The sequence below is a fragment of the Capra hircus genome, assembly GCF_001704415.2.
Source record: "Capra hircus breed San Clemente chromosome X unlocalized genomic scaffold, ASM170441v1, whole genome shotgun sequence".
Taxonomy (NCBI): Eukaryota; Metazoa; Chordata; class Mammalia; order Artiodactyla; family Bovidae; genus Capra; species Capra hircus.
In genome coordinates, this window is record NW_017189517.1 from 23,891,530 (window position 1) to 23,907,895 (window position 16,366).

The window sequence follows — 16,366 nt, forward strand, 5'->3', positions numbered from 1 at the left end:
CACAGAACTACATGTGGACATCACAACAACCAGGTGCCAGGAGGGATGGGACACAGGGAGACCTCTGTTTGGGAATGACAAATATAGAGGTTCCCAGGCACACAAGTAACAGAAGACCTAGAGAAATTCTCCTGGATTGAGACTACCACCAAAACCCCACTCTTTTTTTTTTTTAATTTTTACTATTTGGAAAAACAAAACCCACTTCTACTTGACTACCAGAGGCCTGATTCAAGTACCCTAAAACAGCGGGTTTCAAAGTGTGATTCCCAGACCAGCAGCATCAACATCACCTGGGAACTTATTAGAATGCACATTCCCATGAAAGCAGGAACTCTGAGGGTGAAGCTCAGCTGTCTATGGTTTATAAGCCCTGCAGGTGATTCCAATCCAAGCTCCAGTTTGAGAGCCCAGCCCTCAAACTGGCTTGGCCAAGAATGCCAGGGTTACCTGCAAATGCACTGCTGCTGCCCTCAGGGCATCTCAGGGGTAAGCCTCCCAGAGGCAGACCTCCAGCCGGTCAGATTTGCTCAAGGAAGTCACTTCTTTGCAGTACATGTATGCCTACCAGTCCCAGTGTAAAACCCACCACTCCCAAGCAGCTGCTGGTTGTAGTATATACTCTGAACCAGGAGCCACAGACAGGCCCAGGAATTGCAGATTTGACCTAGGAGTTCTAAACACTGAGTCTGATGAGCAGCTTTTAATGTGTTCTTTTCATATTGTGTGGGTGTGTGCTGAGTCACTTCAGTCATGTCTGACTCTTTGCGACCCCATGGACTGTAGCCTGCCAGGCTCCTCTGTCCATGGATTTTCCAGGCAAGAATACTGGAGTGGGTTGCCATGCCCTCCTCTAGGGGATCTTCCTGGCCCAGGAATCGAACTCGCATCTCTTGCATTGTCTCTTGCATTGCAGGCAGAGTCTTTACCACTGAGCCACTGGGGAAGCCTTTACTTCTAGATGAAATTGGGTTGTCTTTCTCCTGGAAGTTGGGGGAGCAGGTGTTTGTGGCTGAGGTGTGATAGGGAGACCCTTCTACACAGAGAAACTTGGGTCCCGCATGTAGGAGAAAGGTGTGGAGGAGCTGGAAGGCTTTAAGCAAATACTGAAAATATATTTGCTCCACTCATGACAAAGGTTGGAAGCTGGGACGAGCGTAACAAAGGGTTATGAGTGTTCACTGAGTGCCCAAGGCTGGGAACAGATGACGAAGGGTCAATACGCCTGGCCTTGAGGCGTTCGAAGGCTTCCTTCTAACCACCTGTTTCTGAGAGCAAGGACTGTTGTTTCATGATAAGACTCCCTTTCGAGTTTCGCCAAAGCTATGTTATGGCTTGGGCGGTAGGAACTGTATTCTATGCTTGAATGTTTTAATGTTTATCTGGAATGGCTACGTGCAAGTCAGCCTTATGCTCTATTCCCTGAAAATTATAAAACAACACAATTGGATAATAAACTTTGTCAGTCTACTAGAGGCTGTCCCTGAGTGTCCTTTTCAGAGTGCGGTTCTCCGAGCCTTACAAAAGGTTGGTGGACCAGCCAGGCAGAAACCAACCAGAGGGACATGCCTGTTACCCACAGCCTGCCTTTACTATCTGCTGCTCATGCTGCCAAGTTTTTAATATCACATGACCTTGTCCTCTAGCCACAGGGTGTGCCCCCTACCTGGGTGCAATCAGGTCAATCAAAGCACTTACCTACAATGTGAGCTGATGTAGAAGAGGATCTGTATACCTACTAGTCTCCCACTCAGAAATGTGAAGGCTGAAACAGTTAGAAATGACAGCTGAAGCTTCCCGAAAAGGCCCTGAAGAGAAGAATCTATGAAGAGTCACAGCAAGGCAAACCGATAACAAACACAGAACGCTCCACACAGCATGGGCTTCTAAGGCCTAAAATCAGTTGGCCATCCATTAAGGCCATAATCACAGAAAGAAGCAGATACGGAGAATGACAGTGATAGGGACATCACCGTCAGACATCATGGAGTCCTGGAGAAAGATGGAAAGCAAAACTACCTGGATTCCTGATGGCTTTTTGTGGTGAGGTGGTCAGAGTTACTGGAATGCCTGAGGAGGGGGAGGGCTGTTTAAATGAATTTGAGTGTAAGAGCAGGTGAAGGCAATTAACAGGATGCGTGAGACCCAGAGTCCATTAGAAAGACAAAGAAAATAAAAGAAAGAAAGAAATACATGCAGACCATCAGAGACAAAGTGCCTACAGCTGCAAACCTTGAAAGGCTTTCTGTTGAGATAGGGTCATGGCCACAACCCCTTCTCCCAGGAGGTTAACCCAAAGCCCAATTAAATGAAGAATGAATAAATGAGTGTACCAATGAATACATAATAAATAAACACATTTTAAATGAATGTGTAGGTAATGACATTTGTCAGGATAGAGAGAGGGGACTCTGGCCAAGGTCCAGTGACAGAGCAACAAAGCTTCTAAGATCAAATCACAATGAGAGTACAAAGAGCACTGTGGGCCAGACCTTGTCCAATAGAATCAAAGAGGAACTGAAAGACTGAGTCTGTGGGGTGGCAAATCCAGGAACCAATTTCAGCCCGGCTCTTCTGGCATCTTGAAGAAGAGTTAGTTAACATTTTAAAGAGCTCATGTTCGGATTTCACACCATTTTTGACCTTTCCTCAGGAGTGGCCTGGGTGGGGATCTCACTCGGGGCCCCTGGAAGTGATGGAGTGGGGACATTCTGCCCCGGACATATCAGTTCAGTTATCACACGTGGCAACGCACAGTCCGGCACCAGCCATGGCCTCTGGGGCAATGAAGGAATCACAAACCTTGCCAAATTCAGTGGCAGCAAAAGTAGCGTGGAAAGCCTGTTCTGAAACAAACAACTTAGGGTAACAAAGGCAGAGGTTTCCAACCTCCAAAGGGCTTATGCAAATCTTGGTCTAGTGCCAAGGGACAGGCACAGGCCCAGACAGAGACCTTGGGAAACCCTGTGGGGCCTTGGGGCATTCCCAGATAGTGCAGGACATTTGCTCCGAAGGCCTCTATTCTGACCCTGCCATTTTTGACCCCAGAGCACTTTTGTTCTGAATTTTGTTCTTTCATCCACCCAGAATATGGACCATTCAGGTGAGAGGAATTCAATTTTACTAGGAGTTTAATCCCTCTATTTCAACTTTTTTTCTTCTTAGAATGTATAAATAGGGATTTGATGCCTTGAAATCAGCTGAGCCCGGGAGAGGTGTGCTAATCTTCCCACAGATAGAAGTGGCACATGTTGCATTAGGGTTTCTTCTCAGAGTACTCCTGCTTTACCAGTTTATAGCCATGATAACCTCAAGCGCAGTGACTGAGAAAGGAGGGGGAAAAAAAAGGCAGCCTCTGAAATCTGAAAGCTGATGGCCTGGTGCTCACAGTTAGGCCATGTTCTTCTTCCACTGGACATTTTAATAAGTTCACATAAAACTTCAAACAAGTATTGTTTGAATGTGAGACAAAGAAAGGACACTTCATAATTTTGTCTTAAGCACAAGGTCAAAGTCACTGTGCTCCAAACAAACTACCAAACATCACTCCCTCCTGGCTAAATGAGGAACTGCTATTTCTTTACCATTTAGACGTAGTGGTCCCCAATCTTTCTGGCACCAGGGACTCGTTTCATGCAAGATGATTTTTCCATGGACCAGGGTTGTAGGGTGGTTTCGGGATGATTCAAGCACATTATATTTACTGTGCACTTTATTTCTACTATTATTACATCAATTCCACCTCAGATCATCAGGCATTAGATCCCGGCAGTTGGGGACCCCTGATTAGAGCTGTATCCTTTCTCTAGCCTGCCCTCCCTATAAGAAAGATTTCAATGAGATACCCAGTCATAGAATCATCTCTGATTCCTGACAGCATCAATCTAGAAAGAACCTCTGCTTCCTCAGACCCATCCCCTACTTAACCAAAGCCCAAATCCTTTAATAAGTAGGTTCTTTCTACTATCCTCTCGCTGAAAGACCCCATGGCTTCCCAGGGTGTGCATTCAGCCTCTCTGTAGCAAGTAGTAAACCCAACCTGATCAACTACAGATGTGTTTCTGGTGGGCTTTAGCTGAAGGGCATTGCCTTGCCCCTAACAAGCATTCTTTTAATTGATTTGTCTTTATTGCTTGTTTATGTGTGTGTGTGTCTGTGTGTGCGTTTTGCATGGAAGGTGGAAAGACAGAAAGTTTCAGTATTATATTTATGATTTTGTAGAGGTAACAGAGTTTCATATTGAGTGCAAACTATCTAGAAAAAGTTTAAAAAGAACAAATAACTAGTCATAATTATATTAGGAGAAACTGCCTGTTTACGTGTTGTACTATGATAAGTAATGTTACTTATAAACCATGTGAATCCGTTTTAATGAAACTTTGGTGGTATTTTAACAAAATGGCTGTCAATGTGGGAGCTCAGGGATGCATAACATTTTTTCCCACTCTAAGTCACGGTAATTGCAACTTTGATTTAGGATTTGCACCAAAGGAGAGTGCCAGGAACAAATCACGAGTGGGAAGATTGTATTCACAAGCCTTGGATGTTCAGTAGCAGAGATCCATCCTTAAGAATGGGGAAATTCTGGGACATCTGAGGGGAGTTGCACACAATTTCCTTGTGGGATCACCAAGAAATTATCAATTTCCAAGTCTTAATAATAAATATAACTGGTAGAACTAATCAACACAAAATAAAATGGTCAGTGTCTAAGACAGCACATGCTAAGATGTATTAGAAAGAAAAAACTGAAAAAAAATACATGTCATTTGTAACACTGGAAACTGAAAACTGACCTGAGAAAGTTTAGACTTGGTGGAAATAACCACCATAGAAAAACATAGCAACTTGTAAAACTGCACAAGATAAAATTTGCTATTTACTATAATTTTACAAATAAAAATCACAGGTTCTCAAAAATTTTAGACACATAAACTTTGACCCAAGGAAACAGACTTTGATAAAAAAAATAACATCCACAGACCATAATTTACAAAGCAAATTTTACTATGAAAAATAGTTTATTGATAAAGCAAATCCTTACTGTGAACTTAAAATGAAACTAATGAATCCCAAAGAAAATATTGATACTTTCAGTAGAATAAAAATACAAATGGAAAAAAAAATCGGTACAGTTTAGAAAATCAATCAAGGACTTTAGCTGGCTTAAGGGAATTTGTTTCAATAAGAATTTGCCCAATTAAAAAAAATCTATGTTGGGGTATTAGTTAGGATATAGATACCTATGACAGTCCAGATACCAATGACAACAAAAATCAAAAAGAGTGGCTTAAACAGATGGAAAACTATTTCTCTCTCAAGATACAGTCTGGAAGTGGGAGCACCCAATGGCTAGTCAGGTAGTTCCATGGTCATCGGGGACCCAGGCTCCTTGTATCCAGATGCTACACTATCCTTGACATGCCTCCACATTACTCAAGGTGGTTACTCAAACTTCAGCCATAATAAGCACATTCTAACCAGCAGGAAAGAGGAAAAGACGAAGAAAACCTCTTCTTTTAAGGACACTTTCCAGGAGTTGCGATGTCACTTCTGTTTACATTTCACTAGCCAAACTTTAGTATGCAGCTATACCCAGCCACAAAGGAAACGGGCTAATGAAGCCTTTTAGACAACTGGTGATGTGAACAGCTGAAAATATAGTCTTATTACTAAGCAAGAAGTAAGAGATGTGCTGTGTGTGCTCCATCGCTAAGTTGTGTCTGACTCTTTGTGACCCTTTGGACTGTAGCCCACCAGTCTTCTCTGTCCAGGGGATACTTCAGGCAAGAGTGGCTTGCCATTTCCTCCTCCAGGGGATCTACCCAACCCAAGGACTGAACCAACATCTCCTGTGTCTCCTGCATTGCAGGCAGATTCTTTACCCACTGAGCCATGGTGGAAGCCCCTTAAGACATATATAGGGAAGCAATTATCAGTCTCTTTCTCTTTTAGCATAATGGTGACATATATACATCCTTGTACTCTGAAATGGGGAGTCCAAATGTCCTTGTAGGCAAATAGATAAGGGATCCAAACTAGGGGCTCAAGAAGACTACTAGCTCAAGCGGCAGAGTAAAAAGGCAGGTGCAAAATATCTTGATGCCCTTCACGGACACATCAGGAAGGAAGGTTCTAAGTGATAGACTCTGGACTTTCCATTGAGCTGTGTAGAAGGGGATTCCATGTTATAATTTGGGATACTCCTAGAGGACTGTTATTCGCACACTAACTATAAATCAGGACACCTCAACAGAAGCTCGTGGTAGATTCTTGTCCACCCACATCTTGTATTTAGACCTTTGGCCATGTAACTTTGCAGCACCTCTCATCAAGAAGTAGAGTCAATTTCACTATCCTCTAAGTTTGGTCTGGCCTTGTGATATGCTTTGACCAGTAGAATCTAGTGTGGAATCCAAGACTGGGCCTCAAGAAAGCCTTCTAAACTCCTGCTCTTCTTTTGGATCCCTGCCAAGCTGCCATGTGAACAAGCCCCAGCTAACCTACTGGATGATGAAGCTAGCCCCATTGCCCAAGCTTACAATCAGTCAATTCCCATAACTCGAGCTATTTAGCCAGTAACTGACCATAGATATGTGCGTGAACAGAGCCAAGACCAAAAGAACCACCCATCTGAGCCCAACCCAAACTGCCAACTGACAGAATTGTGAGTTCAAGGAATGGTTATTTTAAGCCACTACATTTTAAGAGTGGCTGGTAGGAAAGGCTAACTGATGCAGAGCCTAACTAAAGTAAAGCTAAACCAAGCTCAGTTACTCTCAAAGCCTAAAGCTAATTCTGAATATTCTCCTTAATGTGTTAAACCCCTGCACCCTGGGAGGTACAGCCACTAGTTAACAGGTCCAAGAGGCTCAGGTATCTTGCCATGTATATTCCCATGCTCCAGTACCTAGCATTGTGGAAGATCTCCACATGAAGAAAATTACAGCACGCAAGTTATTCACACACAGTTTATCTTGCCTTTTTAACCATAAAAGTGAATCTTTTAAAAACACAGTGTGTCCATATTTAAATTTTACCAGTAAATGTGCATTTATAATAGCATATGAAAGCAACACTTTTTCTCCTACTATCATGACTGGCAACAGTTGCCATCTCCCAGAAGAGAAGACTCAAAATACTGTGACACTCTCACATAATGGGCCATTGTTCTCAAGGACTCAAGTTCACTGACAAACTGTCTCATGAATAATCACAAAATATGGTAAAAAAGAAATCCCATTTAAGTGATATGACTCTCACGAGAAGTTGTCAGGTTGGCATTCTGTAATGGTACTTCTCGTGACATTTTGTGGTCATCAGTGTTCCAGCCATATATCAACATTAAATCAATCACAGGCTATAGAAACAGAGCTGGCTACAGAAACTGGATACCTAAGCAGTGCAAGCAGTGTCCATATTGGCCTCCAGGGGAAGGGGTTCAAGGCTCCTCTCTGATCCTCTTCCTATCCTCTTACACAAGTCATGGCAGAGTGCTCAACTTATGGGTTCAGTTCAATTCAGTTCAGTCACTCAGTCGTGTCCGACTCTTTGTGACCCCATGAACCGCAGCACACCAGGCCTCCCTGTCCATCACCAACTTCCAGAGTTTACCCAAACTCATGTCCATTGAGTCGACGATGCCATCTAACCATCTCATCCTCTGTCGTCCCCTTCTCCTCCTGCCCTCAATCTTTTCCAACATCAGGGTCTTTTCAAAGGAGTCAGCTCTCTGTATTAGGTGGCCAAAATATTGGAGTTTCAGCTTCAACATCAATCCTTCCAATGAACACTCAGGACCAATTTCCTTTAGGATGGACTGGTTGGATCTTGTAGGCCAAGGGACTCTCAAGAGTCTTCTCCAACACCACAGTTCAAAAGCATCAATTCTTCGGCACTCAGCTTTCTTTATAGTTCAACTCTCACATTCATACATGACTACTAGAAAAACCATAGCCTTAACTAGATGGACCTTTGTTGACAAAGTAATGTCTCTGCTTTTTAATATGCTGTCTAGGTTGGTCATAATTTTCCTTCCAAGGAGTAAGTGTCTTTTAATTTCATGGCTGCAGTCACCATCTGCAGTGATTTTGGAGCCCCAAAAAAATAAAGTAAGCCACTGTTTCCACTGTTTCCCCATCTATTTCCCATGAAGTAATGGGACCAGATGCCATGATCTTAGTTTTCTGAATGTTGAGCTTTGAGCCAACTTTTTCACTCTCCTCTTTTACTTTCATCAAGAGGCTCTTTAGTTTTTCTTCACTTTCTGCCACAAGGGTGGTGTTATCTGCATATCTGAGGTTATTGATATTTCTCCCAGCAATCTTGATTCCAGCTTGTGCTTCATCCAGCCCAGCGTTTCTCGTGATGTACTCTGCATAGAAGTTAAATAAGCAGGGTGACAATATACAGCCTTGACGTACTCCTTTTCCTATTTGGAACCAGTCTGTTGTTCCATGTCCAGTTCTAACTGTTGCTTCCTGACCTGCATATAGGTTTCTCAAGAGGCAGGTCAGGTGGTCTGATATTCCCATCTCTTGAAGAATTTTCCACAGTTTGTTGTGATCTACATAGTCAAAGGCTTTGGCATAGTCAATAAAGCAGAAATAGATGTTTTTCTGGAACTCTCTTGCTTTTTTGATGATCCAGCAGATGTTGGCAATTTGATCTCTGGTTCCTCTTCCTTTTCTCAAACCAGCTTGAACATCTGAGGTTCACGGTTCATGTACAACTGATGGGTAAGATTCCTGAACACCTGTTGAACCAGTTTCTAGTGGGTGGAGCATTAGGAATATAAACAATCCCATATAGATGGAAAGACTGTTTCTGAATTCATTCCATCTGGAGCTGGTAGCTGTGAGCTTTTTTCTCATTGGAGTGGCAAATTCTGAAGTTTGATTTTGGCTTACGGGAAATGCTAAGCCATTTACCCTGCTTTACTTCTGAGTTGCAGGCTGCCTCTACCCTAAGCTGCCTTGTGATCAAGACCAGCTCAATAGAGTGCTGAACTAGGGTTTGGAGCCAATGTCGCAGTTAACAAAACGTTGCTTTGCATTCTTTTGACACTCTTTTAAGCATATGTATCCTTTGTAGAACAGCAAGAGGTAGGGCCAAAGCAAGATAAGTATTCCTGAGTTCCCTAGCCTACTACTACCATAATTCCATCTGTTAATAACACCTGGACCTTACCTCCATTCCCTAATGCTAACATGGTCTCAGCAGACAGCAGAAATATGTCCTAGAAACTGACATTCATAGGGCAAGGTACCACAAAAGAGATTGAAGTTGTCCTCAAACTACAGAAGCAGTACTGCTTCTGTAAACCCAAGCTATAATCTCCCATGTGTAATAGGCAGGTGTTGGTATTGGTGCAAATAATCATTTTAGGAGCTAGCCTTGTCCCTGACTGCAAAGTTCGGGAGCAGGAATGTCTCTAACACAACCTAGGTCTCCCTACAAGAAGTGTGTGACATTTGGGGCCTATTAGATGGTTAGATCCAAATAATCATATGGCCAACTAGATGGCAGGTCCGGGGGTAAAGAGAAAGTGATGAAGAAATGAAATTCTGGTGGTATCATGTGCCTTCTCTGAAGTTTTCTGAGTCCCTTCTCCACACTGTGTTCTCATGTTGACTCTGACTTGGGCATCCTCTAAATTACAATCTACGAATTTACAGAAAGATAAAAGGATAGAGTAACAAAAAATAACTGTTAGTGGTTTGCAAGGTTTAATCAGGAGACAGTATATGCCCTGCAATGGTTTTTCCGATCAGATATCTTCAGTGAGCATTGGCCAAGCTCCAGTCATGGCTGTGGATTTCAGAGATTTCCATTGTGGGATGCAATCATTGCAGGGAGGTAGAGATCACTAGTACAAAAGAATCCAGGTCTTTATTGCCTGGGGAAGGTAGCCTCTTGCCCTGACTTTGAGAATTGAGGTGGCTTGGACATAGTGGAAGGCCCTTTACCAGGTAGCATGATTATAGGATATTTTAAATGAACTAAAATCTCTTGTCCAGGAGATAATTTGAGCTGTAGGAGTGATGGGAGGCAAACTAGGAAAGAGGAAATTAAGAGAAAGAAGAAACCTTGATCTCAGAAACCAGGATGGATATATATGAAAGGAAAAAAGGACACACCTACAAGGAGACACCCAGACTTAATTGTAATCAGCTATCATGAATGTAAAAAGCCACCTATCCAATATATACTGGGAAATAGTAGATGGAATACCATGCCAATATTAAAAGAAAAATGGGTAAATTATATTTTGGTAATGCTCTTATATGGCCAGTACAAAAACTAAATGGTGTTTAGAGACTTACAGTTGATTCTACAACAGAGACAAATAAGGTATCAATCCTAACTGATGATGACTGTCACACACCAAATACTTTAGCCAAGATGAGACCTTATTCAAAGATATTTTCTGTCTCAGATATAGCAAATAGGCTTTAGTGTCTACCACTGAAGGGGATATTAGTTCAAAACTGTATTAATGATGGAAGGTAGACAGTTGACAGGAACAGTACTCACCATCACCCTCCCATAGGTATATGGAGACCCTAAAAATAGGCCACATAATTTGATAGTCCAACACATGGACACATCTAGTATCAGATCACAGAAAGATCAGAAATTAACTAAGCATGTCTTGGGGGCAATATGGTAAGCAAGGTTGAAAGTCAAAAGAAAGATATAGCTTGAGTCTGACTTAGAGTGGCCTACATGAAAGTTCTCCCAGTGGGAAAGCAATGTATTGGGGAAGGGACAAAATAATCAGGTCACTAGACAGACCAACAGATGGGGAAAAATGCCTGTTATGACCAAGTTTCTGTAATGGCTATATGGAACAGTACAGTGCGACAGGCCAACACTTAGTCCAGTTACCTCAATGAACCACTGCTACAGTGAAGGGGCACCAACCAGCATGGAAAATGCTTGAGAGAGACAACAGCCTGGATACCAGCTCTGGCCTTACCAAAAATTTGGGAAGCTTTTAACCTCTTCCTGGTAATTCCCAGGACCATAGCTATTGGTGAGATGAAAAAGTCTCATTCATTAACGGAGAGAAATGAGAATCCAATACTTTGTACCAGTGCAAAATATTCTGGGCCAGTCAAGTCACACACTAACTGTCCACAGAGGGTTAGATCTTCTAGGAATCAATGATATAATATCGATCATTACTCTTCTTAAACACCCAACACCTTCTTGTGAAATAACTAAGGGCTAAGAAGAACAGGGAGAAATATCAATAACCTCAGATACACAGATGACGCCACCCTCACAGCAGAAAGTGAAGAACTAAAGAGCCTCCTGATGAAAGTGAAAGAGGAGAGTAAAAAAGTTGGCTTAAACCTCAACATTCAGAAAACTAAGATCATGGCATCTGGTCCCATTCACTTCATGGCAAATAGATGGGAAAACAATGGAAACTTTATTTGGGGGAGCTCCAAAATCACTGCAGATGGTGACTGCAGCCATGAAATAATAAGACGCTTGCTCCTTGGAAGAAAAGCTATGACCAACCTAGACAGCATATTAAAAAGCAGAAACATTACTTTACCAACGAAGGTCCATCTAGTCAAAGCTATGGTTTTTCCAGTAGTCATATATGGATGTGAGAGTTGAACCATAAAGAAATCTGAGCAATGAAGAATTGATGCTTTTGAACTGTGGTGTTGGAGAAGACTCTTGAGAGTCCCTTGGCCTGCAAGGAGATCAAACCTGTCCATCCTAAAGGAAATCAGTCCTGAATTGGAAGGACTGATGCTGAAGCTGAAACTCCAATACTTTAGCCACCTGATGCGAAGAATTGACTCATTTGAAAAGATCCTGATGCTGGGAAAGATCGAAGGTGGGAGGAGAAGGGGACAACAGAGGATGAGATGGTTGGATGGCATCACCGACTTGATGGACATGAGTTTGAGTAGGCTTTGGGAGTTGGTGATGGACAGGGAAGCCTGGTGTGCTGAAGTCCATGGGGTCACAAAGAGTCAGACACAACTGAGTGACTGAACCGAAGAAGAGCTATGCATACAAGGGGTTTTAATTTGGATTTCCTCGGAAGCAGACCCTGAGACAAAGATTCTAATGCAAGCAGTTTCTTTATGAGTTGGCCCCAGGAAACAGTCAGACAGGAGTGAGGAAGTGAGAGAGGGAAATGAAAGCAGTCAGTACGGAGCTTGTTATCAACACAGCCACAACTGTGGCCGACTGGAGCTTCGTGCCATGGGTAAACTCTGGGGAACAACTTTGTTTGAGATTTGATGGCAACTGGAGGATTTCAAAAAAACACCTGGAGAAAAAGCATGAGGACCCTAGTCTCATCACTGACACCAGCCCAGGAATCTGAACAAGGTGCGCTGGCTACGGCACCATAATGGACCACAGTGGAGAGCTTTGCCAATAATTGGGAAATAATAGCACTTTATTTGGGTGACAGTAGATATTATAGTTTCACCAGTTAGGTTTTCAAGCCAAACACCCAGCAACTAAGCTGCAAAGATTCCAGTTCAGTAACTTCTCTTAACTAGGTCTCATATAATGGACCTAATTTGGGGGCATACTTCATGGGAGAATGTGTAATCTGACAAGAACCTGGGCTTTCCAGACAGTATAAGCACGTGTACACTGGGGAGCCAGAAGGAATTGTGTGATAACGACTGAGAGACAAGCGACTATGATGCAAATGAGAGACTGGTGCGCTCTCTATCTTCTTGTGATTTTAGAGTATCCAACAGATCAAGATAGATGCTTTACAAAGGCCTCTGCGGAAGCCTGGGGGTTACTGGAAAACCAGAGTCCCTGGTTCCCTCCTTGCACATTCTCTAAACAAGCAATCAGATTAGGTCCGATTCCAGTACCATCTATTAGACCACTTTTACTGGTGGCCTGGAGCACTGTGCCTCTGTCAAATTGCATTCATGGATACAGCACTCTTCCACTGCTTCTGGTCTCTGAGCAGCTGACACGGTAACTGACTATCCTGTTCTTCCAATCCAACACGGCAGTCAGGTCCAGGGTTACTACCCCATCAGCCCAGGCCTCTGGTGTGAAACAGGATTTATTTGTTGGGACTTTTAACTTTTCTATGACAGTTTAATTTCTCTGTGGAAAACTGACAATCAGAGGAGTTTCCTATGGAGACTTGGGGCATTCTGCATTCCCAACACCGTATGGTTTGGACTGTGCTATCATCTGCTTGTTCACTGTGTGGACCTCCTTGGCAGGCTACATTCACCAGTGATGCTGCACATAATCTAGGAGAGCTGAATTTCCCATCTCTTGGGTCCAAGAAAGAGCCATATGGCCAGGAAAATGGTCCCATGAAAAAGCGTGGAAGAACTTACCTGCAAATTTTCTCTCCTAAAGTAGATAGCCATTACCCCCTTAGGGTTAATGGCTAAGTCATTACAGCTTAGTTATTACCCCCTTTGGGTTAACAGAAAAAGAACAAGAAGTAAAGATTGTTACATGTCCGTGAAAGAAGTTCAAAGATCCTAACTGTACCTGCTCCCACCCTGAACCTTCATTTCTCCCCAAGAAATGCTGAACTGATTGATCAGAGTCCAAGACCCTAATTGGGATATTTTTCAGTGCACAGAACTTGTGGGTATTAATAAGACCCTCTAATGTATAATTTTCTCCATCTCAGATGACTGGAACTTTTAATTTCACTGGAGTGGAAAATTCTGAGATTTTATTTTGGATTTAAGAGCTCTGGATTGTAGTTTGGAGCAAAACACCAGCTAGTGAAGTATGACTTTGCTTACCTTTGCCTCTTTTGTGAACCTTATAGCAAGGGTGGTTAAGCCAAGGATAGATTTGGATATCTCTGGGTTCCTTGACCTAACATCATCATAAACTCATCTCTTAATAGCAACCCAGTTTCATCCAAACCTCCAACAGAGTACAAGTCTCCCAACAGTGGAAACAGTGAAAAGAATCCAATCAGGAGCACGGCAGTAAGAAATATGAAATCTGGACAATGAACAAAGACTTGGAAGAGTCCAGCAGACGATGGGTTGTCATTCTAGAAGACCTATTCCTATGTTGCAGAACCCCAATAACAATGAGGATGTGAAAGATGCTGACTTGCACCAAGCTTTGCCAGTGGTACACTAAACAGAGTCGGAGAGGAAATGCAAAAAGATCTTGGGTCAGGGAGAGAGCAACTCTTCAGCTGTCCAAATTTTGTTTTAATAACAAACACCACCATCCCACATGCCCAGCTTTACTTAACTGCTATGCCTTTCACACTAGGCTCTGATCCATTTTCCCTGTTCCCTCATAACTTGATCTTGACTCTGATTAATCACACACTAACAGTTTCGTGTGACAGCCCCTGTGGCGGAGGCAGTCGTGTAAGGCATTCCATTTGTTCTCCTACATTTGCCAGTCCTCTGGCTCATACACAAGACTATGTGACTAGTTTTGGACAATGAAATATAAATGGGTGTGACATCTGTCTCTTCTGGACTGAGGCAATAAAGAGCCTCTATGTGATTCTCCAGACTCCTGTTCTCCTATGGTGGCAGCTGAATAACCCACACGTTCTAGATGGTGCAGATACGAAACATGGGAGCCTCAGTCGGACTGGAGCCTGGAGTGACTGTGTGGAGCAGATCTCCTCCCATCTCACATCCCACTGGCCTGTGTGGGGGTCTGTGGTGTGGGAAAGATAGACGCTCTTGGTATATAAAACCTCGGATACTCTGTCTTGTGAACTGAGCATACTTGCATTCCTATGGAAGACCTCCCCCTTTCTTCTGCATGCATGCTGCTTATTTCATACTCGCAACTGAGTTGTTAATAAATCTACGTGTTATACCCAGACTCCCCTGAACTGGCTCTATGTGATAAAAGATCAGGCACAAGTCAGCAAGCAAAGCTTTAACTTTCAACCAAATACATAGTTGTGAACAATACAATTCAGTAAACACAACTATTTTCTACTGCACAAAACACAGGAAATAATTAAATTTCTTATAGACATTTCTTTATTATACTTTCCCACTTGAATATTTAGAGAATAATTTAAATGTAATGCATACTGACAGCAAGCACAGTATCAAATATTAGTTTTTTTAATAATTTTCTGTTCTCACCCTTTATTCCTTTAGGAAAAAAATATTTAGATGACCTCAAAGAAACAATTATTATGCTAATCACAGTATGCAGTAACACGTACAAGCCCATACTCAATAGAAAAAGAAAGCAACAAAGAAGTGAAAAAGTCTTTCTCCTCAAATCATTTTAATTCATTTTTCCACAGCCATATAAATTTAAAGTATGAAACAACAATAATACAGCTATAGAATCTAGGTTCTCTTTCAAAGCAGCGGCATATAAAACATAGAAAAGCTAAAACCTCAGCACAAGCTTCAAAAGAACAAGGACTGAGAGGATTTAGATGAAGACATGAAATACACAAAATACAGTACACAAAAATACTAGAATGCATAAAATCTAAAGCTACACATTTCAGGTAGAAAGCATTGTAAAATATATAAAATATGCAAGAAATCAAAACCAAATTGATTTTTCTTAGAGTACCATGAATACACTGGAACTGGCAATTAGCATTTGAAGATGGGAACAAGAAAATAGCAGTTTCCCATTTAAAACTTTATTTCTAGGCTTTAGGATTTCACCTTCTTGACATCCTTCTTTCCAGAGCTCTCAGTAGCTGACTCTGCTTTTCTTTTCTGTGACTAAAATGGAAACAGATTTAATGTTCTGCTCCAATATGCACATTTTTAAATGGCCCAACAATGTTAAATCTAGGATGTAAATGCATCAAAAAAAAATTTTAACATGAATATTCACTTAAATGTTATACTCACAGTTAATGTTCTATATAGCCCAACAAACTATATAACCCAATGTAAAATAACCTCCAAACATGTTTTCTTGTTAAGAAAAGACATAAAATACCCATCAAAAATAGTCATCAAGTTTCTACTTACACATGGTACTAAAAATGTATGCTTAAAGAACTACTTAATACTGAAAATTTTCTGGGAAAAATGTTAATTATGAGTGTATTACTTTTGAAATGTTATGATAGATGCTAAAATACCATATTTCATATATTCTATGATGCACACTTGTTTCCCACTTTAGCATCTCTGAAATCAGGATGCATTCTAGAATTGATGACAAATCAGAGTTACTTGGCAGCAGCTTTTCTTAGTAGCACATAAAATAATGCTTTGTCTTACAATGGAAGGCATCTTAGACTTGATGAAATATGGTAGTTTACTTAACCACACTCAAATAATATGTTAAAGAGTACTTGAAATTGTAACTATACAAGGCAACCTGACTGAGTTAAAATCATCTTACTATTAACAGTTAA

General features: G+C 41.8%; 1 protein-coding gene across 6 annotated transcripts in view; it reads right to left on the reverse strand.

The window, feature by feature from the left end:
- Positions 1-14,982: 14,982 nt before the first annotated feature.
- The window catches only part of SMARCA1 (SWI/SNF related, matrix associated, actin dependent regulator of chromatin, subfamily a, member 1), a 67,756-nt gene continuing 66,372 nt past the window's right edge, over positions 14,983-16,366 (reverse strand). For 3 of the 6 annotated variants that reach the window (XM_018044178.1, XM_018044179.1, XM_018044182.1), the window contains one exon: positions 14,983-15,719. In XM_018044178.1, the coding sequence (XP_017899667.1) occupies positions 15,648-15,719 (72 nt within the window). In that variant the 3' untranslated portion in view covers positions 14,983-15,647. Of the gene's footprint in view, positions 15,789-16,366 lie in introns of all 6 variants that reach the window. The other 3 variants (XM_018044180.1, XM_018044183.1, XM_018044184.1) reach the window with 3 other exon arrangements.